Source organism: Propithecus coquereli, unplaced genomic scaffold (genome assembly GCF_000956105.1).
Source record: "Propithecus coquereli isolate 6110/MARCELLA unplaced genomic scaffold, Pcoq_1.0 Scaffold341, whole genome shotgun sequence".
Lineage (NCBI taxonomy): Eukaryota > Metazoa > Chordata > Mammalia > Primates > Indriidae > Propithecus > Propithecus coquereli.
Genome location: NW_012149075.1, coordinates 2,341,090 through 2,353,758, shown reverse-complemented (window position 1 = coordinate 2,353,758; position 12,669 = coordinate 2,341,090). Strand labels below are relative to the sequence as shown.

Sequence of the window (12,669 nt, the reverse complement as noted above, 5' to 3'; positions counted from 1 at the left end):
GGGGGCCTTGGCATTCCTGAGAGTCCAAGGCGCTGACCCTATTACCAGGAATCTCCACAGCCCCACCCAGCTGGTGAAAAGTGAGTCTCCAAGGTGTCACCTGCCTACAAGGCACGGCAGGGCCAAGGCCGAGTATAGACAGAGAGTGGTGGCAGCAGCAGTAGCCACAGCAGGAAGAAAGAGGAGGCAGAATTCAACTGTGTGGCTTGGCAGTGTACATACTCAATCACTCGTCCTCTCATTAAGCTTCCTTCCGAGATAGGTCGTATTGTCGGTATTTTGCAAAGGAGGAAAACATGGTTCCGAGAGGTTCTTGCCCTGGTTGGTGTCCTAAACTTGGCTCATCACGAAAATCTCCTGGGGAGATTCCTCAAATGCAGCCCCCCCGCTCCCATCCCAGACCTGCTAAACCCATAGCTCCTGAGGCATCTGTATTTTTATTAAACTCCTTTGGCGATTCCTTGAGAGGCAAGTGGAGGGAACAGCGCCCTGTACCAGCAGTTGCCCTGCCCACAGCCTCAGATCAGCTCCCCAGAGTCACCCCCATTATGCCCCCTGGATGCTGGGATGCCTGCGAACCCCAGACCCCCCAAGCCCCCGACTCCAGGAACATACAGGGGTTGTCTGAGTTTCCACCCAGAGAACGGGGCCAGCGGGACTGGAGCTCCCCCAGGGAGGGCCAGATCCTCTGTGTTCCTCCCAAGTCTGAGTGCCAGCCTGGACCAGGCAGCTATGGCCTGATGTCACCACCGAAGCTTGGGCTCTGTTGCTGTCCCCACGCTGTCTTCCAGACAGTGGGACAGAAACAAAAAGCTGAGGCAGGCATGGCCACAGAGGTGCAGACAGCCCCCCGCCTCCCCGGTGGTGCCAGTGCTGTTGGGACACGGCTCCAAGACCCCTCTGCTGCTTGGGCCGATTTTCCCTTCCCACTGTAAGGGGGAAGGGGCATAGGAAGATCAGTTTTGACCAGTACATATGAGAACAGTAGCTGGAATTAACTGGAGTTGGAGAGCGACAGAGGGAGGGCAGGGAGGCTGCGGCACACACAGTGTCTCGGGGGCAGGGAGAAGGGAGGTAAAGGGGAGAGAGCTCAGGGCCAGACAGTTCTACACTTGACCACCAGGGGGAGCGATCAGCCAAGGACAGTTCGGTTGCTGTCTGAAAAAATCGTGTGGATGTTCAGAGTAGTCGGTATGTGACCCGCGGTTCAAACGACTGTCAGTTTGTCCTTAATGGTAATAAGACCAGGGAAGAGAATGAAAGAGAAAAGAAGAGAAGGAAAGGGGAGAAAGAAGGAAATATGAGCCCAGTACTATACCAGGCATTTTACACATGTAACCTCATTTGAGTCTCACAGCCGTTCTACAAGGTAGGTATTTGCCAGGGTCTGAATGCTGATGTTTCAAGTTACGTTGAAACTTAATGCAACAGTGTTAAGAGGTGCGGCCTTTGGGAGGTGATTAGGTCATGAGGGCTCTGCCCTCAAGAATGGGATCAGTGCCCTCATAAAAGAGGTTGAAGAGGGCGCCCTAACCCCCTCCCACCCCTTTTGCCGTGCAAGGACTGAGCAAGAGGCACCATCTACGAAGCAGAGTGAGCCTTCACTAGACACTCAGCCTGCCGGTGCCTTAATCTTAAACTTCTCAGCCTCTGGAATTGTGAGAAATACATTTCTAGGATTTATAAATTACCCAGCCTGAAGTGTTTTGTTACAGCAGCCCAAATGGACTAGGACAGTATTCATTCATTTATTCATTTTTAAACAAACACAAATTGAGGGCCCAGCTGTATGTGCCAGGCACTGTTCTTGGGGCTAGGGATACAGCAAACTAGACAGGCAGCCACATTCTCTGCTGTCTTGAAACTTATCCCCAATTTACAGGTAAAGAAACTGAGGCCCAGAAAAGAGGCCAGGTTCCCCCTGTTAGTGAGCAGAGATACCAGAGGTTTGGGTTAAACCAAGATTTGTGTAACTCTAGATCTAATCTCTGCTCAGCCTCATGACCTGGGGGTATTTACAAGGGCCCCAGTGATGAGTGAGCCAGCAAAGTGCTATGTGGGAATCTCACCCCCAGAAGGCTGGGGTGAGAGAAGGTATCAGCCTTCCTAGCGTTGTGGAGTTGTTGGTAGAACTCCCATTTAGCAAACGTCGAGCGGGATGCCGGGGACTGGCTGTAGGCTTCGCATTTCTCAACTGAATCTTTTTGATCAGACTGCAGGGCAGGTGTTATCGTCTCTCACCGTACAAATAGTAAAACCAGGACGGTTACGTGACTTGCCCAAGGCCATACAGCTCATAAGCAGTGGGGCCAGATTGGGGGCCCAGGTCACCTGTCCTCTCCAGTGCGCCTTTGCCCATCCTGCCAGACTGCCTTGCGGGGAGGGGCTGGGGGGCCTGTTTCAGTGGCTGCGTCCTGCAGGATTGGAAGCTCAAACCCCTCTTTGCTGTACAGACAGATGCACCCTCACCCCTTGCCGCCAGTGTATGAATATGAGTCTTAAAAGCTCTTCTTAAGTATCCCAAGAATGGAAAAATAAGCACCACATGTACTCACCATCAAATTGGTTTCACTGATCAACACCTAAGCGCGCATATAGGAATAACATTTACCGGGCGTCGGGCAGATGGGAGCGGGGCGGAGGGGATGGGTTTATACAAACATAATGAGTGCAATGTGCACCATCTGGGGGATGGACACGCTTGATGCTCTGACTCAGGAGGGAGGGGGGCAAGGGCAATATACATAACCTAAACATTTGTACCCCCATAATATGCTGAAATAAAAAAAAAAAGCTCTTAGGTTGGGTCAATAAAAGATGGGAGAGAAATGCCAAATGCCCTCCCCTAAAAGATGCTATTAATACGTGGCCGGGGAGGAAGAGAGAAGCAGGAGGGCTTAGAGAGGGGTTTCAAATAGGGCAGGAGGTTAAGGACTTGGAACAGCTCGCTAGCACGTCTGCACACTTACTCGCTCTCTCCCAGGGAGTAGTCCCTGAGGCACTGGGAAGAGTGACAGGCGCAGTGTTGGTGGCCACCTGTGGCCCAGGAAGAGGCCAGGGAGGGAAGCTGTGCTCTCTGGGCTGTGCTCTCCGGCACCGCCTTCCCCAAGCCGGCCCATCCTGAGACTCGGCCTGGTGCACGTTCCTGGTCACTGCTGTCATGGCTGCCCACTGTCCCCTCTAGATTAGGGCCTCCTTCCCCATCCTCAGTGCCTGCAAGGCCTGGCACGGGTGGGTGCGAGTGAACATGAGGGGGAAGGAATTGAGACTGGGGGGGGCGGGGTCAGGGTGAAGCGTGGGAAGAGGGACCCGCAGTGGCCACTCTGGCAGCCTGGGGACTTTGGACAGTGAAGCAGTAGATGGCTCCCCAACTCCTCGCCCCCCAAACACACGTGACGGAGGGCAGGGTAGACACCAGCAGCCACACGTTTCTGTTTTAGCCAGTGATAGCATAGGAGCAGTGAAGACTTATTTTTAGGTCACATTCCTTCCTCCATGTCCATGAAATCCGGGTGCCCAGTCTCGCCATCTCCATTTTTCAGAAGGGGAAGCAGATCAGAGAAGCTGAGTGCTTTCCCCCGGGCACCCAGCCAGCCAGGGAGAATTCGGATCAGAATTCCCAACAGCTGGGAAAACCACACCGGCTCTGCCTCCCGCACAACAGCCCTGAGCCATCACCTCCTTTCCACTGTGACCGGGGCCAGAGTCGGGCTGAGAGCATCGCTGAGAGGAGGAGCAGTAGGGGGGGGCGGGGGGGGCAGCTCCACCTGTTGCTGCCGTCCAGCGCTGGCAGGACGGAGCAGTGCCTCCTCCCCACCCCATGCCATAGTTCCCATCCATTGTCATCGTACTGTCACAGCGCTGCTATATTTAAGACAGTGCAGGCTCCAGGATCGCATTCTTCTTCCAGTCCTCGCTGAGCCAAGGGCAGGAAGCGACCAAGGACCCTCTCGCCCTCTGGAACTTTCTCCCCAGAGACCCCTAAGTGGGCACGCTGCTTCTGTGAGTCACCTCCAGGGACCGGGGTGGGCAGATCCACCTTTAGAAGTGAGACCTCAGCTTTCCACGTGCGTGTGTGTGTGTGTGTGTGTGTGTGTGTGTGTCGGAAAGGGGCCTGAGAGATTTGTGCTTAGGCAGCACCCCAAGTCAAAAAGTGGTGGGGGAATCCCAGAAACCCCTGCCCCATCCCACTGTTCTGTGTGGCCCTGGGTCTCCCAAGAGCTGAGTTTTCTGTGATGTCGAAAGCTGCACACACACACACACACACACACACACACACACACACAATCGGGGGCTGCCCAGGGAACTGTCATCTTTCCTGCGATGGAGCAGCAACCGGCGGGGACTGGGGTGAGCTGGCAAGTTCCCCAAACTAGAGCGGCGCTGGCTGAGCTCTGCTTGGCCTACCCCGCAGGCAGGGAGAGAGAGCAAGCCCTCAGATCCCGAGTCTTAGGGCTGGAAGGGATCTCATCCGGCGTGGCGCCGGGTGGACTGGCAGGAGACCGAGCCCCAGAGGGAAAGGCGTCGCTCACCAGCAGCCAGCTCGGAACTCGGCCTCTCGGAAGCTGGTGGAGCCACCAGCTAAGACACATCCCAGCCTGTACGGACCACCCAACGCAGCCCCTGTGCCACCAGTTCCCGCAGGGATCCTGGTGGCCGAGTCACTCTGCCTCCATGCCTTTCTCTTCCCCTCCCGGGGAAGGGGAGAGGCCTCCTAGGGGGTGCCTGTCGGAGGGTTGGGAGGCGGTTTGGGGTTTGGTTGGAAGTTGGGGGGTTTGGGCCGGGTTGGGTTGGAGCTCTGGCCCAGGCTCTTGCACCCCCAGGAAAGGGCAGCAGCGGCGGTTTCCCCTCCAGGCCCACACCGCACTGACCCCTCCCCGGCAGGCACACAGAGTGTTCCGGGAAGAGGGCACCCTGGTCCCGTGGGGAGAGGGCAGGGGAGGCTGCAAACTTGTCCCTGCTTAATCCCGCGCATCAGTCAGTGCTTTAAAAAGAATTGTTGGCTCACCCGCTAAAGGCAGGGGTCTGGTTGCTGGAGGCCCCGAGGTCAGGGATGCACGCCAGCCCCGGCCACCGTGCTAATCAGGGACAGAGCATCCAGGGGAAGGGAGCCAGTGGCTGGCGCCAGGGAATGTTAACCCCCGGCTGCTGGGGCCAGGGCCATAGTGTCCCAGGAAAGCTGGGGGGATGGGGGAGCCTTGCTCCCCAGGGTGGTACCCAGCAGCTGTCCTCCTGGGCTGCGAGAGGGAAAGGGCAGGCTGAGCAGGGCTGGCCACTTCTGTGGGTGCAGAGAGACCTTCCATCCGGAGGGGCCATATACGAAGCTGAAGCGGATGACTGTCCCATTACGTTCAGCTGAGATTGTCGGCAGGAGCCCAGGGAGCTTTAGGGGAAGCCCTTGGTCCCGGCTAACACTGCAGTAATCCTTTCCTGGTGCCCACAACTGCGGACACACAAAGGCAGCAAACTTTTAGGAACTAGAAAGAGTAAATGCCCATAAGACTGGCCCCCACCAGCCTCAGCCCCGCAACACCCCCCAGCAGCCCCTCCCAGGCCAGGGGACCTCTGATGGGCCAGTGGGCTCAGCTCCCACATCACGGACTTAGAGAAATGGTCACCTGGGTGCTGCATTCACACCCAGGTCAGAAGACAGTCTGCGCGCATGCGCGCGCGCACACACACACACACACACACACACACACACACACACACACACACTGCCACCTGCAGCAGGCACCTCCAGAGAGGTGGGGGCTGGGCAGAGCTGATGGAGAGGGCTGCGGCGGTGGTCTCTGTTTCCCTCCCACACCTGGGCAGGGACTCTTCTAGGTCAGAGACCTGCTGACGAGGATTGCCACCTGGAGGGGGTGTGACAGCCACTCCAGGGATTCCAACAAGGGTCCTAGTGTTTTAGCATCAGATGGGCCCCTAGGGACCCAGCAGAGACACTGAGCCCAGATGTGAGAAAAAACTTAGTGCAAAAACCCAAAAACCAGGCCGGGTGTGGTGGCTCACCCCTGTAATCCTAACACTCTGGGAGGCCGAGGCGGGCGGATTGTTTGAGCTCAGGAGTTCGAAACCAGCCTGAGCAAGAGCGAGACCCCGTCTCTACTAAAAATAGAAAGAAATTAATCGGACAACTAAAAATATATAGAAACAATTAGCGGGGCATGGTGGTGCATGCCTGTAGTCCCAGCTACTCGGGAGGCTGAGGCAGAAGGATTGCTTGAGCCCAGGAGTCAGAGGTTGCTGTGAGCTAGGCTGATGCCATGGCACTCTAGCCCGGGCAACAGAGTGAGACTCTGTCTCAAAAAAAAAAGAAACCTCAAACCCACCTCACGTGCCTCTCCATATCCACGGATTGGCTCCCTGATCCTGGAATCTCCTCCAGATGGATTTGATCCAGCCTACTGAGCACCATCTGGGGCCTAGGCCTGAGCCTCAGGAGTACAGAGGAGGATCTGGCCTGTGGTCCATTGTGTCCCCAGCCTCAGCCAAGGCCTGGGCTTCAGTAGACATGTGACGTAGAAGTCAGGAGGTCCAGGAGTCAGACAGACCTGGCTGCCAGTCATGGCCCCACCACCAACTAGCTGGGTGACCCTGGGCAAGTGCTTCCCCCTCATCAGTAAAATGGGGTAATAACGGTGCTGTCATCATTTGGATTGTTGCAGGGACTGGGACAATGCATGTGACTCTCCTAACATGGGGCCTGAGCGCTCACTATTGTTACTTTTAATTCACATGCTATCTTGTTGAAGAGTCAAGATGCACAGTTACAAAATAACTAAATAGTGAGAGGAGGCATTTTCTGAATCAGAGCTTAACTGTGCAGTACAGACGAAAAGTCCAAAAAGGACTAGAGAAGGGAAAGTTCTAGATGGCCTACAGTTTTTCAGCAGGGCTTCTTCAAAAAATAAAGCTAACTTCTGATACCTGTGTAGTGCTTACTAAGCGTCAGGCACTATCTAACCTTTACGACTACTCTGGAAGGTCAATAGACCCATTTTACAGATGAGGAACCAAGTCATAGAGTCTTACCCAAGGTCACACGCTCATAAGCTAGAGTGAAGAGCTGGGATCACGCCTGGCAGGCTGGACCGAGAGCCTCCACGGTAACCACTGTGCCACCCGGAGCGTTCTCAGCTTGGCCTTGGAAGCATCGCTAGAGTTAAGCGGGCCTGGGGGAGGGGAGTGTACTCCAGGAGAGGAATCAGCACGTGCAAAGGCTCAGAGGCAGCACTGACTGTGGCCTATGCAGGGACAGTGAGGACACCTGACCATTCTGAGCCATAGATACAGCCATAGATACAGTCACAGTTTCAACCACTCATTGTCTGGGCAGCCGAGGCCCAGAGAAGGAAAGGCTCATCCCAGATTGCGCAGCAAGCCGAGGGCAGGGCTGCAGCTGGAAGCCCCTGGGAGCCAGGGCCCTGCTCGCCTACGTGGGGCTCTGCTCACTCAGCTAGGGGGGCACGTGGGGTGGGGGAGAAGCCAGGCTCAGAGCGAAGCCTGCCTCTGTCACCCTGGACAGGTCGCTCCCCTTCCCTGTCTGCCCACTCAAGAGAGAGCCCCACACCCCACCAGCCTCCCAGAGAGGTTGGGAGGACTGCGCGGGAAGGGATGGGCAGACACCTGCCGGAATGACGGTGGACCTTGCTTTGACAGGCTGTTGCTCTTGTAGCCATGACTCTGCCCCATAACCCCCAAAGCGCGGGGGACCCCCGGCCCCGCCAGGCCGTGGAGGTCCGCAGGCTGGAACGCCGGCACGAGGAGGAGCAGAAGGAGCAGCGGCAGCACAGCCTGCACATGGGCTCCTCGGTGCGGAGGCGGACCTTCCGCAGCAGGTGGGGCACCAAGGTCGCCGCCCAGCCACTGCCCTGCCCCCAGGGCCCCCAGTCTGAGGGGGGACAGCCCTGCCCGCTGGAGGCCCCCATAGGAGAGGGGAGGAACAGCCTTTCCCTCTGGAAACCCCGTCTGAGGAGGGAGGCCCAGCCCTGCCTGCTGGCGCCCTGAGGCTGAGGGGGTGGGTGCAGCCCTCATCTCAGGGAGCCCCCGGCCAGATCCCAGCCCACCCTGCAGGAGCCATGAACCCCCTTCCTCCCGGAGCAGTGAGGAAGACTACCAGTTCAGCGCCGCAGACTACGCGCTCGCTGCTGCCCTGGCTCTGACGGCCTCCTCCGAGTTGTCTTGGTAAGTCCGGCGACCTCCCTGGGGAGCCCTGCTGAGGTGGGGCCATCCTGTCCAGTCCCCTGCCTCCCCCCGGGCTCCCACCCTGAGCTTAGAGAACCAGGCCAAACTTACGCATCTAGAATAGAACTTAGACAGGAGAGTCAGCTCCAGGCTGTCTGCCCGCCAAGGCCACACCCCACCTTCCAGAGGGTCCACACAGCAGTGAGGGACTGTCCCCAAGGGAGAGGGTGGGGGGCCCACTTCACCCACAGCTTCACGTGGTCAGGGAGGGGCTGGGCATGGGAGGGAAGGAGCAAGTGAACCAGCCCCGGTTTCACACACGAGCCCAGAGACCGGGAAGGCCGCTGAGCGTGACGGTGTCGAGACGCAGCGTCCGGCTCGTGCAGGGCCCTGGGCTGCGTCGTGGTCCTGGCCAGTTGGAAGGAGTCAGCGAGGCCCAGTCCCTGCCCTGCAGAACAGGGAGACTAATGCCCGTCCACTCGGCTAAGGTGAAAACAAGATGCACAAGGGTTTTAGAAAGAGCTTCACAAACTGTAACGATAGTCAAGTGTTTATTAAGCACCGACTGTAAGCAGGGCCCTTTGAGGATGTTTTGGAGACAAGAGAGGGTGCAAAGTCACGCTTGTCCCCAAAAAGCTTCACGTGCAGCTGTCACTGCTGGGTGTAGGGATGGAACCGGCCAGGATACCCCAGGCCCTTCGGGCCCTGCCTGAGCCCCGGCGGCCTCCGTCCCCGCAGGGAAGCCCAGCTGAGGCGCCGGACCTCCACGGTGGAGCTGGAGGAGCGCGGGCAGAAGCGGGTGGGCTTCGGCAACGACTGGGAGAGGACAGAGATCGCCTTCCTGCGGACACACCGGCAGCTGCGCCACAGGCGTGACCGGAAGGCGCTGAGGTGGCGGGTGAGGGGGCCCTGGGGAGCCCCTGAGCCCGGGACAGAGGCTGGGCCCTGGGTTTGAACCTGTGCCCCCCCTGCCAGCTGTGCGACCAGGGCGAGTGAGTCACCCTTCCTGAGCCTCAGTGCTCTCGTCTATGGCACTCTCAGTGCTGAGGTGGGATCTAAGTGAGACTGGGTTTGTCAGGTGACTTTGCCCGTACCCAGAGCGCAGAAGAGCCTCAGGAAATGCCAGCCCTGGCACGTGTCTGGGGTCTGAGCCACTCTCTGCACCCCTCCCCAGGTCACACTTATGTGGGCTTTCTCAGTGCACACTGGGGTGTGGGGGGAAGATCTTATCATCGCCCCATTTCGCAGATAAGAACACTGAGGACCCACCTGTGGTCCCACAGCTGGAAAGCAGAAGGGTCAGGCCTTGATCCCAGGCCAGCTGGCTCCAAAGCCCACCGCCCTTCCTGGTGGGCCACCTGCCCCAGCTGGTGCTAAGGAGGACTCTGCCTCCGGAGTCTGGGCGTCCGGGGAAGATGATGGCAAAGAGGGAGGACAGGGGGTCCCTGGCTCATGGGAGTCACCTGCCCTCCTGCCTCCAGATGGAGGAGAAGGTCCGGGAGGCCAAGGAGCTGCGGGAGCTGTGTTCCGGCCGGGGGCCCTGGTTCTGGATCCCCCTCCGCTCCCACGCCGTCTGGGAGCACGCCAGTGTCCTGCTCACCTGCACCGTCTACGCCTCGCCACCACCCCAGGTCACCTGGTAAGCTGCTGGGGCGGAGGGGGGTCTTCGCCCTGCCTCCGTGCTCGGGGCCTCTGGGGTCATGTGAGTGTGAGTTCCTTACAGCACCTGCTCCGGGAGTTCTTGCTGCCTTAGCAAAGCCACAGCCCCACGGGCCGAGCTCTGCCCACCCCTCAAATAGGGCAGCAGCTGCAGGCCCGGGTTATTCTTAGCCGCCCGCCCGCCAGCTTGGGGCCTAAAGTCTGGGCCCCCAGGAGCCAGCCCTCGTAAAAATGAGATTGTGGTGGCATGAGAAGGCAGCTGCTCCCAGCTGGGCGTCTCCAGGGCTGCAGGATGATGGTGGGAGGCAGGGCAGGGGCCAGCAGCAGGAGAGGAGGTAGGGAGGGCAGGGGCTGTAGCAGGAAGGAGCTCTTAACCTTTCTAGTCCTGCCTCAGTTTCCTGTTCTGTAGAATGGGTTGGAGACTTCCTGTCCAGCTTGCATGCGGTGAGGATTTAGTGCCACAACAACATGGAAGCCCTCAGAACTTGGAACGGGCTGGGAAAGCAGGAGATGCCCTTCCTGGAGCGAAGCCACAGCAGAGCCCCGAGGCTGCGCTTGCTGGGGGAGGGGAGGGGAGGGGAGGGTGGGGCCCTGCACAGGCATAGCCACGCCCAGCTCTCAGCTTGACCACAGGAGGAGGCAGGCGAGTCACTCCCACAGCTGAGCCACTGTTTACTGACCTCCCCCTGGTCCAAGGCCCATGGCCCGGCACCCTGAGGGATGAGGAAGGAATTTCAACGAATGTTTTCCGAGAGCGTCATCTGTCCCAGGACCTGACTCGGACACTGGGTGCAGAGATGAACCAGACACAATCTCACCCGCAAGGAACTCTCAGTCCAGAAGGGAAACATCAGCACACAGAGACGTGCTTTTATGGGAGATGTTTAAGATCAGAAAATGGGGCGAAGAGGAGGAAGCGGCTGCCTTGGCCTGAAGGACCCAGAGGGCTGCTCGGAAGAGGTGGTGTGCGGGCCAGGTCTGGAGGGTAAACAGGCCATGGGCCGACAGACAAGCACGCAAAGACGAGGACACAAGGGGAAACAGCAGCATCTTATACGCGAGTCCCCTTTCCGCCGACCCAGAACCTTGCTTTCATTTGAGAGTCAAAGCCACTCATGAGGCAGGGACTATTTATTACCCCCATTGCACAGGTGGGGCTATCAAGGCTCAGAGAGGTAGTGTGACTTACCTAAGGTCACACAGCCAGTGTGAACCAGGATTTAAACTCGGGTCTCCTACCTCAAGCCCGTAACTCTTCCAACTGGCCTAGAGAGTAGGAAAGTCATCATTACGGCTGCTATTTTCCTTAAAGCACCATAATGCTTCAGAAGGCAGAGAGAGAAATAGAAATCACTCAGGCCAGGAGCAATCAAGAAAGGCATCCTGGCCGGGCGCGGTGGCTCACGCCTGTAATCCTAGCTCTCTGGGAGGCCGAGGCGGGCGGATTGTTTGAGCTCAGGAGTTCGAAACCAGCCTGAGCAAGAGCGAGACCCCGTCTCTACTAAAATTAGAGAGAAATTAATTGGACAACTAAAAATATATAGAAAAAATTAGCCGGGCATGGTGGTGCGTGCCTGTAGTCCCAGCTACTCGGGAGGCTGAGGCAGAAGGATTGCTTGAGCCCAGGAGTTTGAGGTTGCTGTGAGCTAGGCTGACGCCATGGCACTCACTCTAGCCCGGGCAACAAAGTGAGACTCTGTCTCAGGAAAAAAAAAAAAAAAAAAAGGCATCCTGAGGGAGTTGGCACTGGGGCATTTATTCACAAAAGTATGGCAAGCATCTTGCTGGGCCCTGGGACTCTGTGGGGACCGAGGCGGTCCCTGGGTGCAAGTTGCTGGTCCCAGAGGACGCTGCCAGCACCCGGCTGGGCTAAGTGGAGGTCAGCACCTCAGCTGTCCTGGCCCTGCAGCCAAGCCCTGCCCGGCCCTGGCACGGAGGCCCACGTGTGAGGCATTCTTGGAAGCCTCTCGGGAGGGGACTTGTTTCCACCCCTGCCAACAAGGTTGCCACAACAGGGAGCTGAGCATCCCTGACACGCGGTGGGAGCCAAGGCCAGGCCCACCTCCAGCCCCAGTGACTCGGTGGCCCCGGTGCTCCTGGCTTTGGGGTCTGGTTTTCCCTCATCAGTCCCCTGGGTCAGGGCCACACGTTGTCCCAGGATGGACCTGTCCTGTCCAGGCACTGGTGGAGACCCAGGCCCAGGTTGGGAGGAAGATCCTGGCTCACCTGGCTTGTCGGGGAAGTCTATGCACTCAGCAATTATTGAGCACTTCCTGAATGCCGAGGCACTGAGAAGACTCCAACACACAGCCTTACTCTACTGACTGTGTGGGCGGGAGACTGAGGCCCAGAGACAGGGCGGGGTAAGCGCTGAGGTCTCCGGCTATCCAGACCATGCCAGAGCAGCAGTAGCTACTTTTTCCAGGAGAAGCAGAGTTGGCCAGGCTGAGGTGTCTGGAATGTTCCCGACAGGTGTGGGTGGGGGGCCTGACCCTGGCTTCCAGACCCAGGACAGCTGGAAAGATAGGCACCGCCCTCCCTCCCCACGGGAGACTTGGTTGGGCTCCTTTCGGAAGAGGGCCCAGCTGAGGGCTGCTTGGAGGGACGTGGGTGGGGCTCTGTTTGGTTGCCATGGAGACAAACAGGGCATTGGGGGCCAGGTCCAAGGAAGGCAGCACACTGAGGCTGGTGCACCCTTTCTCGACGAGGCCTCCTCTTCAACCTCAGCCACCAACTCTGGGGCATTCACCATGTGGGACTGTCCATTCGGCAGCCTTGAGGACACAGAGGCCCAGAGAGGGAGACTGAGCTGCCGAGGTC

The 12,669-nt window shown here is 58.2% G+C and overlaps 1 protein-coding gene across 1 annotated transcript in view; it reads left to right on the top strand.

The window, feature by feature from the left end:
* The first annotated feature begins 7,683 nt into the window (after positions 1 to 7,683).
* The window catches only part of MYOM3 (myomesin 3), a 45,201-nt gene continuing 40,215 nt past the window's right edge, over positions 7,684 to 12,669 (top strand). The window contains exons 1-4 of the mRNA XM_012650876.1: positions 7,684 to 7,844; positions 8,110 to 8,190; positions 8,929 to 9,088; positions 9,672 to 9,829. Coding sequence (XP_012506330.1) covers positions 7,684 to 7,844; positions 8,110 to 8,190; positions 8,929 to 9,088; positions 9,672 to 9,829 — 560 coding nt within the window. The remainder of the gene's footprint in view (positions 7,845 to 8,109; positions 8,191 to 8,928; positions 9,089 to 9,671; positions 9,830 to 12,669) is intronic.